Source organism: Desmodus rotundus, chromosome 5 (assembly GCF_022682495.2).
Source record: "Desmodus rotundus isolate HL8 chromosome 5, HLdesRot8A.1, whole genome shotgun sequence".
NCBI classification, from domain to species: domain Eukaryota; kingdom Metazoa; phylum Chordata; class Mammalia; order Chiroptera; family Phyllostomidae; genus Desmodus; species Desmodus rotundus.
Window position 1 is genome coordinate 43328568 of NC_071391.1, and position 15131 is coordinate 43343698.

Sequence of the window (15131 nt, forward strand, 5' to 3'; positions counted from 1 at the left end):
TATCTTGGACAGAAAAACAAAATGTCAAGAATCTGGTGAGTTCTGTATTTGGGAGCTTTTAAAACCTTTTATCATTTTTCACTACAGGGTCTTCGGGTGAGTGTTAAGTTGGAAGACTGATGCCATGTGTCTCTGTACCTGAAAAAATGACACAAATGGAATTGGAGTCTTGAACTGAGTAAAAAAATTGTCCAGCAGCCATGAAGTTAGCCCATCACAACACCATCCAATTCCATCCTTCCTCCTTTGTCCTTTTGGGGATCCCAGGCCTGGAAAATCGTCATACCTGGATTGGTTTTTCCTTTTGTGCTGTATACCTAATTGCCACGCTGGGGAACATTATACTCCTGTCTATAATTTGGGCTGAGCCTAGTCTCCATCAGTTCATGTTTCATTTCTTGGCCCTGTTGGCCTGCACTGACCTAAGCCTGTCCACTACCACTATCCCCAAGATGCTGGGCATCTTCTGGTTCAATTTAAGGGAAATTCTTTTTGGTGCCTGTCTTCACAAATGTTTATGATTCACCTGTGCACCGGTCTGGAGTCTGGAGTAATTACTGACAGTAATGGCCATCAACTGCTACGTTGCTATATGCAGTCCCCTGAGATGTACCATGATCCTCACCAACAAGGTGGTACCCATTCTGGGCATCGTCATGACAGCAAGATCTTCAATCTTCGTCATCCCTTTTGTGTTTCTCATCTTGCTGTTGTCATTCTGTGGTGCCGAAACACTCCCCACACTTACTGTGAGCATGTGGGCATTGCCCGTCTTTCCTGTGCCAGTATCAGGGCCAACAATTTGTTTGGGATGGTTGCCTTTTCTGTGGGATTCATTGACCTGATTGTAATTGGCTTCTCCTATGCGAAGATAGTCTACACGGTGTTCCATTTGCCATCATGGGATGCCTGATTCAAGGCTCTCAGCACCTGTGGCTCCCATGTCTCTGTCATGCTCATCTACATCCCGGCATTTGTTTTTCTGACCCACCGCTTTGGTCATAGCATCCTTGGCTACATTCATATATTTCTGGCCAATCTGTATGTGGTTGTTTCACCTGCACTCAATCTTATAATATACGGGGTTAGGACAAAGCAGATCCCGGAGAAAGTCCTACTGATTCTCAACCCTAAAGGTGTTTGATCCTCAGCTGCCCCAGTCAAGATGATATGTATGATATTATGATATATATATGTATGTATCATATATGTATGTGTTTGCATTTGGGTTCAGCTACGAGGAGAAACCAAGGCCAAGGGCAATGCTTGAATTCTAAACACTCAAGCACTATTTCATTAAAATGGTGCATTAGCTCTACTGAGTTTCTGAATCAGCTAGAAAAAGGTTTATGAGACACATCAAATATTATCTTTCTGCCCTTATCACATGTCCATAGTCTCTGCCTCATTATACAGATGTGTTGTGTATGTGTGATTCAGCCTTGGTTTCCACAACTGACTAAACTTGCCAAAGGTTGCTACAGGTTGGCTTGTTTTAACAGGATTGGCTAGATTTTTCAATTTCGATAAGACCATTTGAAGTTTGAAATCTAAGAGAATTAATGAGTTCATTAATGATGATAAAAAGTTTAATATAAACTTTAGTGCCAGAAGACTTGTCATGTATACATGATATTATGTGTTATTTATGTACAAAAAAATGTTCCATTGAGGGGACCAATGGGTTTCTGTGCAACGTTCTAAAAGAAAATAACTAAAAAGTTAACATCATTCCCTTAGTCAGTATGTATTACCTTAATATTATTCTTTTAAGTCTGGCCTCTAGTGCTCCAGGAGTACTCCTTAGTGATCAACATACCTCAATAGACATAGAGGTAGATTTTGAATCAAAAGAGACCCTGGTAATATCTCAGATGTCTTTCCAGCATATATGGCAGGGATTTTATGTAATGTAACCTGCTTCTGGCATCATTATTAAAATGGCCACTGAATCAAATCAGGAGAGAATTGTGGTAGTAGAGAGATCCAAGTGATAATCAAAATGATTAGAAAGATATTGCCATAACTTCTGTCCATCCTTGTTTGAAAACTGTTTCTCAAGCCTTTTACCCCCTGACACTTCAACCCTGCCGCAACTACAAGTCTAGCATGCTTCACAGCCAAAGGGTGTGCCGTATTTCTACTGCACACTCCCAGGTGTTGGCAGTAGAGATACGCTGGTGTGTAATCAAAGTGCAGAAGGGACAGGAACAGGGCACTGACCGTGTCTGCTACAGCCTATCCCTGTACTGGCGAGATTTCTCATTCTCTGTGTTCGTTAGTCTGTCCTGTCCCTAGATCTTCAAGATGTGGCCTGCCATAGTTTCTAAGGAAAGATTTAAGATAGAAAGTTGCTTCCTAACTTTCTGCAATTTGTCCAGAAATTATAATAATGTTCTTTCCTTCCCTCCTTTACTGCCCATTCTAGATTCTGCTCACAGGCAATCAGCACTTTTAGAAGTCATTACTTCTAGCTGCCTCCTCTTTCCTTGACCACTAAGTAGTGCATGTGCCAAATGCCAGAGGAGAATTTATGTGCTTTCTCTCCAGACTTCTTTGTCTCTGATGTTCAAGTCTTGCTAATTCTCTTTATGCCAAGTTAATGGCCTGATACACTGTTCAGAGCTCTTTCTCCATCTTTGCGGTTTGCCCATAATTAAGGCTATAATGTGGAAACTGCATTTTTTAGCTTTCACATGGTGAGCTGATTCATTCATTACCAAGACTTAGCTTTTTCCTCCCCTTTTATTTGGTCACAGGAAGCCTCCCTGGGGCCATAAATCTGAGGAGAAGAAAAGGGTTTCATGCAAGTAAAGTAGGCAAAATGAGGTCTGGTAAAATCAATTAGGTAACTCTAGGCAACGCCCCAAATACTATTCTGTTGATCGAATGTGTTGCTGCTATGCCTGTACAGCTTTATTGCTTCTGGCTTCAGACAGCTGGAGCTGTGGTGGCTAGTTCTCTGCTGCATTCTTTGCTGCAGACTCTATGAGTTTATTCTGGAACTCATATTATGCTTTGCCAGTGGTTCCCTTCCCCCAGGTTCTTTATCGCTAATACCAGCAGCACCACTGTATCTACCACATCCTGTAGTCTGAGAAGCAGGCTACTTGAACCTCAGCCTAAACCTGCTACAGAATGTTCCCTTGCTCTTGGACCCATTCGAAACTGTCAGCCTTCAATGCCACCAGATAAATAAATCACGCATTAGATCAGAATTCTCAAGGGTGTTTATATGTTATCTCTAAATTCCAGAGTGGTTTCTTTCTTAGTAGTAGGAGATGCCAGTTACAATAATTTGTCCATTAACATGGGAGTGATGTTTGAACATTCTCCCCAGCACTGGAAATGTGAAAACATCCCTAATGTGGCAAAATCCTGAATCGTCGTGATATTTATCTTTCACCCTGCCGTGTGCATGTGCCTTATCAGAGAATCCAGGGTACTTGACATTTTCTGCTTAATTCCTCTGATTCATATGCTGGCATCCATGTACTGGATCAGTGTGGTAGGAAGTGTCAAAATGATCCAGGTTGTTTCAGTGCGTATGGTGACAAAGAGCAAGAAAGTAAATGTAGGCAGTAAAAAGTCCCTGGACGTGCATGGCTGCCTTCTCTAGTTGCCTGAAAACTGTTTTCTTGATAGGGATTAGCAGAAAAGAACACATCAGTGAGAACAATGTTCACATAGTAAATACTAGATAACCTTGTTTGTTTTAGTAAAGAAGTCCCACCTGGCACAGCACTTGTTATTGGGGCTACAATATTTTTGACCTCGTAAATGAATGTGTAACCAAAAACAATAAAATAGAGACCAGTGTATTGTTTGAAAATCAGTACAGATGTTAATACTCTTAGGAATGCTACACAGAAAAAGCGTGTATTATGTAGTCAGCAATTAGACATAAACAATCATCTTGGATTTTTATATTAACAGTATCATAAGAATAGGGCTTCTTGAAAACATTTCATTTAAGTAGAACTATTGGTCATAGACATTAAAAAATGAGGATGCTGATCTGAGTGTTTTATTGTAACTATAAACTATCAGTATAGAAGTGTACATAAATTGCTTTTATGTACATTTTTTATCAATACACTTCTGGAAAATCAGAACTTGGTACCCATTGATATTTTGTCTAGACACTCTTGCCCTAGAGCTTTGCTTTTACATAATTAATCAATAATAATTAATACTTTTATTTCCTAACTATCACACTCTACTCATTCAGCTGGTACAGGGTGATTAACTCTGAGACTGTCCCTATGCCTTCAGGGGCAATTCTGACTGCTTTGGGGTCACAGAATGGGAAAAGCTGAGAGGAAAGATTTCTCCCTCAGGGATAAGAAAATGCTTGGCTCTTGAGGCCCTTCAGGGCCAGCAAGGCAGTCTTTCCCCAAGGCAGCTGAAGCTCAAGCATAAACTATTTTTTCTGAAAGCCAGAATGTAACATTAAGACAGCACAGGAGCCCTTCCTGTCAGATATCTTTCTCCATCCAGTAAGTTTGGCTCCACCAGAAGAGGAAGGCACTAAGCTACTGCTATGATATTGGACACCTGGCTAGAGCAGGGATTGTGGTGGAACTAAAGCTGGGCTTGCAACTGGAAAAGCTGTAGGGCTGAAGTTTAGCTTGAAGGGAAAGTGAGGGAGAGAAATGGCATAGGACCAGATGAAGATGACTGTGCCAAAGCTGAGCCCAGGGAGAGGTTAGATCCAGATGGAGGTCCAAGGATCTGTAGCAAATCATCATGTGAGAAATTTCTTGATGAGCCTTTGTGGAAATGTTACAGGTACATGAGGGAGAATACAGATTTGGAAGGAAAAGAGGATTCCCAGTCATAGTCCCTTGATTATCATTACTTAGAAATCTTCACTAGTCTGCCTTTTACTACCTTTCTTATTTCCTAAAAGTGCCTGCTTCCCTTTCTGCTCTTTCCTTTACTTCCCCTGTGTCCCTTGTCCTCTCTATTTATGTTTAAGCTCTCCTGTTTTGATTTAAGTTTTCTCTTTTTCCATCTTCTCTACACCATCTATTTTCTGGGCATGCATGCTTCTGTCCTCTCCACCCTTTCCACGCTCTCTCTCAGTCTCTCATCCACGTAGTAGGCCTATATTCACTCCACTATGCACACCTTCCTCCAGACAAACAAAGATCTCCAGGGGAAGCAAGCATAGGACACTGATTTCCACTCATACATTTCTCTGCTCACTTCATTATTTACCATTCATCACCCGTCTCTCACTTCCTTTGGGTCAGGTTTGACATCAGACCCAATAATATTTCATGATTAACACAAATTCCTATTACATTCCCTATTCTCTTCATTTAGTACTCAAAAAGGTTATTGAGAAAGTTCTATGCACTGATGTGGCTCCTGTAGACACCAAAAGCAGCAGTCTTACAGGCCGGATCGCTGAGAAGGATGAGCAATAGCCCCTTAGAGACAATTTTTTCCCAAAGAAGGCTCTCTGCAGATTGGTTGGAACAATAAAATAGGCAGTGACATCTTATTAAGCTGGATAAAGAAACCTAACCATGAGAAAAGAGGGCAGAATGATATAAATGTAAGGAGTTAGAAGGAGAAGCATGAGGGTATACTGTGAGAGCAGAGGTACTCTTCATAAAGAGGCCAAGAATCCTATGGCTCTTGTGGAATTCTTATCCTGGAATTCAGTACCAGTGTCCTGGCACACATGGATTTCCTGATTGTAATAGTCATACTGACCTCTGTGCTCTTCTCTTTGTCTTTGACGTCTGAAGTTGGACCATGAAATTAAGGTTTACACACTGAGATATATCTAGGTGTGCATTTGTTTTTGTTTATTTCACTGAGATTCATTGGAATTTTTAATTTAGTTATTGATGTATTTTATCTCTTCTGAAAAGTTCATATGTCTCTACCCCATTCTCTCTGCCCTTCAGTCTGGAAATCTGACCATATGTAAGTTAGACATTTGCATTCTCTCCTCTGTTTCTGTTGTACTTTCTTCATTATATTCCATTTTAAAAATTTCTCTCCACCTTCATTCTGAGTAAATTCTTCTGACCTCTCTCTGACAGCTGACTGACTTTCTCTTTAGTGACCTCTAAACTGTTGTTAAATTCTATTGAGTTCTTATTGTTGTATTTCTCAAATATATCTGGTTTTTAAAATCTGCTTTGTTACTTTTTTGTTGTTGTTGCCATGGCGTTTTATTATTTTTTTAAAATTATTTTATTGTTGTTCAATTACAGTTATCTGCATTTTCTCCACCCTCCCTCCCCACCCCATCCAAACCTCCCTCCTTCCCTTGCTTCCACCTTCCCCCTTGGTTTTGTCCAAGTGTCCTTTATATTAGTTCCTGAAAACCCTTCTCCCCACTGTCCCCTTCGCCCTCCCCCCTCCCCTCTGGCTATTGTTAGGTTGTTCTTAACTTCAATGACTCTGGTTATATTTTGTTTGCTTTTTTCTTTTGTTGATTATGTTCCAGTTAAAGGTGAGATCATATGGTATTTGTCCCTCACCACCTGGCTTATTTCACTTAGCATAATGCTCTCCAGTTCCATCCATGCTGTTGCAAAGGGTATAAGCTCCTTCTTTCTCTCTGCTGCATAGTATTCCATTGTGTAAATGTACCAGTTTTTTGACCCATTTATTTGCTGATGGGCACTTAAGTTGCTTCCAGCACTTGGCTATTGTAAATTGTGCTGCTATGAACATTGGGGTGCATAGGTTCTTTTGCATTGGTGTTTCAGGGCTCTTAGGGTACCGTAGTTTTTGGACTATAAGATGCACTGTCCCCCGCAAATTTGGGAGGGAAAGGGGGTGAGTGTTATAGTCCTAATGTAATGTCCCTGGCTCGCTGGGTGCGGGGTGGGGGGGTGCAGCAATGGAGCAGGGTTTTTTTTTCCTATTTTCCTCCTCTAAAACCTAGGTGTGTCTTATGGTCTGGTGCATCTTACACTCCAAAAAATACGGTAATCCCAGCAGTGGAATTGCTGGGTCAAAAGGCAGTCCCATTTTTAGTTTTCTGAGGAAATTCCATACTGTTTTCCACAGTGGCTGCACCAGTCTGCATTCCCACCAACAACGTACTAGGGTTCCCTTTTCTCCGCATCCTCTCCAACATATGTTTGTTGATTTGTTTATGTTGGCCATTCTGACTGGTGTGAGGTGGTATCTCATTGTGGTTTAAATTTGCATCTCTCTGATGGCTAGTGATGCTGAGCATCTTTTCATATGTCTCTGGGCCCTCTGTATGTCCTCCTTGGAGAAGTGTCTGTTCAAGTCCTTTGCCCATTTTTTTAATTGGGTTGTTTGTCTTCCTGGAGTGGAGTTGTGTGAGTTCTTTATATGTTTTGGAGATCAGACCCTTGTCTGAGGTATCATTGGCAAATATGTTTTCCCATACAGTTGTTCTCTTTTCACTTTAATGCTGTTTTCTTTAGCCATGCAGAAGCTTTTTAATTTGATGAGATCCCATTTGTTTATTTTTTCCTTTATATCCCTTGTTTTAGGGGACATATCCATGAAAATGTTACTGCATGGAATGTCTGAGATTTTCCTCCCAATGTTTTCCTCAAGGACTTTTATGGTGTTAAGACTTATATTTAAGTCTTTTATCCACCTTGAATTTATTTTTGTTTATGGTGTAAGTTGGTGATCGAGTTTCATTTTTTTGCACGTAGCTGTCCAGATCTCCCAACACCATTCATTGAAGAGTCTATTTTTGCTCCATTTTATGCTGCTTCCCCCTTTGTCAAATATTAATTGACCGTAGAGACTTGGGTTTATTTCTGGTCTCTCTGTTCTGTTCCATTGGCTTATGTGCCTGTTTTTATGCCAGTATCAGGTTGTTTTGATACAGTGGCCTTGTAATAGAGTTTGATATCAGGTATTGTGATCCCTCCTGCTTTATTCTTCTTTCTCAAAATTGCTTCAGCTATTTGGGGTCATCTATGGTTCCATATAAATTTCTGAAATGTTTGTTCTATATCTGTGAAATATGTCATTGGTATTTTAATAGGTATTGCATTGAATCTGTAAATTGCTTTGGGTTGTACAGTCATTTTAATGATGTTAATTCTTCCAATCCATGAACACGGTATATACTTCCATTTGTTTGTATCTTCCTTGATTTCTTTCTTCAGTGTTGGTAGTTTTCTGAGTATAGGTCTTTTATATCCTTGGTTAGGTTTATTCCTAGGTACTTTATTTTTCTTGTTGCTATATCAAATGGGATTTTTTTTCTGATTTCTGATTCTGATGTTTCATTGTTGGTGTACAAGAATGCCTTTGATTTCTGAGTATTGACTTTGTATCCAGTGGTTTGTTAATTTTTATAGCTTCCAGTTCCCCAAGCAAAATATTAATTCTTGACTTCAGAAAAAAAAAAGTAGAGTGGCTATGTCTAATTAGAGTCCAATATCCTTGTTCTTAACTATACTTTTATATTTTCTAGGTATGTATGCACTGAAGCTTCATTCTTAAAAATTTCCCAGTTCTATCTTTTATTTCACTTTCTTGTGGCTAATATACTCTTAAGCTTATTTCTTAAAATTTTAATTGTAATTATTATATTTTTATTTTTAAGAGATACGACTGATTCTTCTTTTAAGTATGCTTATCTGTTATTTATATTTTCTTATTTGTTTATTTTAATTGTTTTATTATTGTTCAAGTACAGTTGTCTGAATTTACCCCCTGCCACTCCCCCTCAACCCCTTCTATCCCCACCTTCCTCCCATAATTCCACACCTCCTTGGTTTTGTCCATGAGTTCTTTATAGTTGTTCCTGAAAACCCTTGCCCCCTCTTTCCCCCATTATCCCTTCCCACATCTCCTCTGGTGTTACTTATATTTTCAAGCTTATCTTTCATTTCTTAAAACCCAGTAAGGAAATTTGCTCAATAATCTTTATTAATAACTTCAATATCTCAAGTTTTTATAGATTGAATTGTTATTATTTTGTGGGCTTTTACTCATGACTTTTTTTTTAACTGAGAGTAATGCTATTTCTTCAGAAGTGTATGTGTTGAAACCTGAGATAAAAGTTGGTTCCTCAAAACAGGATTGGGGCTTATTTCTTTTAGCTGTGTTTCATCTTATATTTTCTGAGGCCACTATAGCTTAGGATAAATTTAAATTCCTTTTTGATAAAATAATAATAAAAACAACAAAAGTAAATGAGGAACAGAATTTTCAAGTAATATACAAAAATTTAAAAATTGTATCAATTTTTGACAAGGCAATTCAATGGGGAAAGAGCAGTCTTTTCAACCAATTGTACTAGGGCTACTGGATACCCACATGTAAATGAATGAAAATGGATTTCTACCCTTTGTTATGGATCATAGGTATAAATGCTAACAGTCAAATCAATAAAATTCTTAGAAAAAAAGCATAGAAGTAAATCTTTGTGACCGTGACTGAGAAAAAAAGTCAACTCCCCTTTGAGACAAGCAGGTGATGTGAACTCAGGCCACAAAGTCGCATAAGGACCAGATTGTGGTTCAGATTTTACAGGAAAGATTTTACTGTTATGTAACAAATTTTGAAGCAGTCAGTTTTCTTTGAATTCAGGTGGGGATGAGGGATGAAGATAAAAAAGTGGATTTATTTCTAGCACTTTCATTCATGATGCAGTGCTGTAAAGTCCCATCTACATGGGAGATCACTGAATAGATTTGCCACCTGTTTAAGCCTGGATTTTATTTTCTGTCCCTGAGCTCTAGTAAGCAATACAAACTGGTGCTTAACTGGAGAGCCTAGGGGATAATGTGGGAAAAGGGTGAAGGGTTTACAGGAACAATTATAAAGGACACATGGACAATAACAAGGAGGGGTGGAAACAGGGGAGGGGGGTGGGGAGGGCTGGGGTGGTGGGGAGGGGTGGGGGGAAAAGGCAGAAAACTGTACTGAACAACAATAAAAATGTAAATAAAATAAAATAAAATAAAATAAAATTGGGGACCAAACCACAAAAAATCTAAAACAAAAAAACAAAAACAAAAAAAGACCCCTGGTGCTTAAGTTCATATAGTGCTACAAATGACCTCAGGTTGAAAGCCAACATCAATGTTTGATTTTAATGTCTGGATTTCACTCAATCCTTAGCCTGATAAACCTTTCTTTAGCCTGTTTGTGGATGCATTCAAGGCATTCAAACATACATATAGGTATAGGTATAGGTAAGGCTATTGGTATATATAGGGACATAGATTAACCATAGATATGATTGTTATTCATTTTCATCAGGAGATTTGCTCTGTGTATCCAATCCATCATGCCCCTGGATGCTTTTTATCTTTTACTTCCTTAAAAACTTAATTGTAGATGCTATAGTTTTAAAAATGTGTATCTATACATTTTAAACTGAATTTAAACTGAAATGTTTTCTTTGATTTTACATGTTTCATTAAAATAACATTTGATGCTTAAATGATTTTTAACTCATTAAATATTAACCAAGAAAACACAAAAAAGATACATTCTCACAGGAGAAAAATATAAGATAATACACAGATGAAAGAACAACAGGAAAACATTATTTTACATATTCAACAAATATTTTTTAGCCACCCCTTATGTGTGAAAAAATGTGGTAGGTACAAGGGATGTGAAGGAGGTGAGATGGATTAGTTATGTCCTTATCCTCATGGATCTCATAAGCTAAGCATGTAGTCATCAGAGTCTGTGGTAGAATTAACTCCTTCTTTCTTCTTCAGCTACTCTAAGACTTCTACCTCACTAAAGTCACTGCCAATGCTGCTTGATGGCAATAGCTCCTTCTCTGTTGAAGCTTCCGAGTTCCTCCTGAATTGTTTTGTGAGGTCACCCAGGTTGCAGTTCTGGCTGTCTCTGCCCCTCAGCCTCCTTTTCCTCCTGGCCATGGGGGCCAATGGTATTCTGCTGATCACCATCTGGCTGGAGGCCTCTCTGCACGAGCCCTTGTACTACCTGCTTGGCCTTCTTTCCTTGCTAGACGTGGTGCTCTGTCTCACTGTCATCCCCAAGGTCCTGCTTATCTTCTGGTTTGATCTCAGGCCCATCAGCTTCTCCGCCTGCTTCCTTCAGATGTACATCATGAATTGTTTTTTGGCCATGGAGTCTTGCACATTCATGGTCATGGCCTATGACCGCTATATAGCCATCTGCCATCCACTGAGGTACCCATCCATTATTAATGATCAATTTGTAGCTAAGGCTGCCATTTTTATTTTGGCCAGGAATGTCCTTTTCACAGTGCCCATCCCCATTCTCTCAGCACAACTCTATTATTGTGGGAGAAATGTCATCGAGAACTGTATCTGTGCCAATATATCAGTCTCTGGGCTCTCCTGTGAGGATATCACCATCAATCGTCTTTATCAATTTGCTGGAGGCTGGACTCTGCTAGGATCTGACCTCATCCTCATCTTCCTCTCCTACACCTTCATACTACGAGCTGTGCTGAGACTCAAGGCAGAGGGTGCTGTGGCCAAGGCCTTAAGCACATGTAGCTCCCACTTCATCCTTATTCTCTTCTTCAATACCATCCTTCTGGTCTTTGTCCTCACTCATGTGGCTAAGAAGAAGGTCTCCCCTGATGTGCCAGTCTTGCTCAATGTCCTTCACCATGTCATCCCTGCAGCCCTCAACCCCATTGTTTATGGAGTGAGAACCCAGGAGATCAAGCAAGGAATCCAGAGGTTACTGAAGAAAGGATGGTAGTAAGGATATTAAAAGAGAATGACTTAAAAATCAAGTAATGGAAAATTGAAACACAGTTCAGAGATACAAGTTCATGGAAAATGTAATTTTAATTCTTAAAAAATTTCTTGACTCTATCCTTCACCTTTAAATTCCAATGTTTTCCCCTAAAGTCTGTCATTTCTTAACTTAAGTTTTTTCCCCTAATTTTACAAATCTAAAATGTGAGAACTCAGGAGGATGAATTTTATAGTGGAGAAATAAATTCCAGTTAATATTGTATTTGCTATTTGTATAATAGATATAAATGTCCATGTCTGCAATTTATTTTTGCTGTTGTTGTTGTTAACCTAGTTTCATGGTGCAGTTCTGAAAAGACGACAGTATTTTAAATGTCAGTCCTGAATAATGAAAAGTTTCTAAAGTCCATAAATAAATTTTGTTCACTTTTCTCCAACAAAGTCAATAACTTTTTTCTCTTATTCTTTCTTTAATTTCAGAAAAAATAGTAATGTTGGCAAAAAAGTAGTAATATGTAAGTAAAAACTATATATAAAATAAAAAATCTAACATGAAGCTATAAAAATCACAGATACTTAAATATCAATGTAGCTTTAAAACATTAATTAAAAGTTATCAGGCCCTGGCTGGTGTGCCTTGGTTGGTTGGAGGGTCGTCCTTTAACAGAGAGGTTGCAGGTTCAGTTCTCAGTCTGGGCACACACCCAGTTTGCAGGTTTGATCCCTGATCTGGGCACTTATGATCCCCAGTTTGGGTGAGTATGGGGAGGCCACCAATTGATGCTTCTCTCTCTCATTGATGTTTCTCTCTCTCCCTTCCTCTCTCTCTAAAAGCCATGAAAAAAAGGTCTTTGGGTGAGGATTAAAAAAAATAAAAGTCAGAAGCATGAGACAAATTTGGCAAACACTAGCATGAGATTTTAACAAAAGTATCCTAGAAAATTACAGGCTGCTGGTTGAATAATAGCAAGCATGCAAATAATCTGAATAACAATTCAGATTGTTATTGAACAATCTTAACCAGTTTGGTGTAATGGATCTGCAGAACTCTTCACCCTTCACAAATTGAGGATCTACATTATTTTCAAACGCACAAAAGCCTTTGCAAATGTTGATGTTATGCTGGTTCACAAAGTAATTTCAAACAACGAGGGTTAAACAATATATTTTCTGAACATAGTGCAATTAAATGATAACTCAAATAAAACAAATAATTAAAAGCCAACCTATCCTGGACCTTTAAAAATAGCTGTTGTAGTCCACATTGATTTTCTTGCCTCCACTTGTGCCCTCCTAAAGTCTATTATTCTGGGACCAGGCAGAGAAATCTTTTTAAAATTCAAAACAGATTATGTCATTCTCATGGAAACCAAAATTTTATATTGGCTTTTTTACCACCACTAGACTTAAACTCAAACTCCTTACTATAAGACTACATGATCTGGTCTGCTACTTACTCTCCAATCTATGTTTCTTCCCTATTAGGTCTTCCCCACCCCAACCCAATATTATTTCTATTCCAGGGACATTGACTACCTTCTTTTTAAAATATAATCTTTATTATATTTTTCCATTACCATTTAGTCCCCTTACATCCCCTTCCCCGCAGCAATCATCTCACTGTTGTCCATGTGCATGAGCCCCTTTTCCTTTTTGCTCAATCCCTCCACCCCTTAACTCTCCCATCCCCAACTAGCTGTCATCTGCTCTCCATCTATGAGTCTGTCTCTGTTTTGCTTGTTAGTTCAGTTTGTTCCTTAGATTTCACATGTGCATGAAATATATGGTATTTTTCTTTCTCTAATGGGCTTATTTCATTTAGCATAAAGTTCTCCAGGTCCATCCATACTGTTGCAAAGGGTAAAATTTTCTTCTTTCATATGGCTGAGTAGACTTACATTGTGTAAATGTCCCACAGTTGTTTTATCCATGCAACTGTTGATGGACACTTGGGTTGCTTCCATATCTTGGCAATTGTAAATAACACTGCAATGAACATAGGAATGCTTATGTTTTTTTTGAATTAGTGTTTTGGGTTCCTTTGGATATATTCTCAGAAGTAGGATTTCTGGGTCAAAAGGCAGATAAATTTTTAATTTTTTGAGGTATCTCCATACTGCTTTCCACAGTGGCTGTGCCAGTCTGCATTCCCAGCAACAGTGCAAAAGAATTCCTCTTTCTCCACATCCTGGACAGTACTTATTTTTTGATTTATTGATAATAGCAATTCTGACAGGTGTGAGACGATATCCTGATGCAGATCCCAGCCTGCAGGATCTGGTGTTGTGGCAGCAATAGACAAATACACACGGACTACCAAGTGGAGGAAAAGGGACGGCATGGCCACTCTCTCAAGAGGAGAGCACCCTGACCTTTGCCGTGACAGGCTTTGATTGCTTTTCTGGGCACATTACATTGAGGATGATCCTCATTTACTATGCACAGGTTCACTTTAGGTTACAGAAAACAAAGGAGAGGATGTTGCTAATTACATCAAAGAGGAAGGATATTTGCAAATGTAAAGGGAAAAGTAGTTAAGCTGGTTACACTGGTCCTTGGAAGGTTCCGCATAGATTTTAGGAAGTTACTTTAAAGATATGCAGTAAACATTTGCTGCCTCAATTCAGGGTGAAGGAGTTTTAGCAAAAAGCAAGTCTCAAAGTGGCCTAGGCACAATGAGGGCCAGATTCCCCATGGGAGAACCTATCCATGGACGTGGGTCCTGCCTGCCAACCTCGTTCCCCACTGGCTTTTCCGAGTGGGGTCTGGGCCACATTTCCCATGCTTGGAACGGTTCCCCATAAGATCCCATTGTGGTTTTTATTTGCATTTCTCTGATGATTAGTGATGTTGAGCATCTTTTCACATGTCTATTGGTTATTTTCATGTCCTCTTTTAAGAATTGTCTATGTAGATCCTTTGTCCATGTTTTTGAATTGGGGTTTTTTTCGGTGTTGAGTTTTGCATGTTCTTTATAAATTTTGGATATTAACCCCTTTTCAGATGTATTGACAAACAATTTCTCCCATTCTGTGGGTTGTCTTTTATTTTGCTGATGATTTCCTTTACTGTGCAAAAAATTTTTAGTGTGATGAAGTCCCGTTTGTTTATGTTTTCTTTTGTTTCCCTTGTCTGGGGAAATATATCTGATAAAAAATTTCTATGGGCAGTGTTCAAGATTTTACTGCTTATGTGTTCTTCTAGGATTTTTATGGTTTCAGGTCTAACATGTAAGTGTTTGATCCATTTTGAATTTTTTCTTGTGTGTGGTGTAAGAAGGTGGTCTAGTTTCATTTTTCTGCACATATTTGTTCAGTTTCCCTAACACCATTTGTTGAATAGACTATCTTTAGCCCATTGCTTGTTTCCTCTGTTGAATATTTATTGACTATAAAGGTGTGGGTTTATTTCTGAGGTCTCTATTCTGTTCCATTGATA

General features: G+C 38.9%; 1 protein-coding gene and 1 pseudogene across 1 annotated transcript; both read left to right on the forward strand.

Moving 5' to 3' along the window:
* Positions 1-200: 200 nt before the first annotated feature.
* On the forward strand, positions 201-1144 carry LOC112317617 (olfactory receptor 52E5-like; annotated as a pseudogene).
* Positions 1145-5638: 4494 nt separating this feature from the next.
* Positions 5639-12015, forward strand: LOC112317635 (olfactory receptor 56A3). The gene is made up of 2 exons (XM_045183634.2): positions 5639-5943; positions 10710-12015. The coding sequence occupies exons 1-2, from the start codon at positions 5894-5896 to the stop codon at positions 11692-11694; spliced, it is 1035 nt and encodes a 344-aa protein (XP_045039569.2). The 5' UTR covers positions 5639-5893; the 3' UTR covers positions 11695-12015.
* The last annotated feature ends 3116 nt before the right edge of the window (positions 12016-15131 follow it).

Excerpts from the sequence above, each read along its gene's own strand:
- LOC112317635 (XM_045183634.2), top strand. The coding sequence starts at position 5,894 with ATGTCTCTACCCCATTCTCTCTGCCCTTCAGTCTGGAAATCTGACCAT. Across the intron at positions 5,944-10,709 it reads GTCTGGAAATCTGACCATAT|CTACTCTAAGACTTCTACCT; the intron begins GTAAGTTAGACA and ends TTTCTTCTTCAG.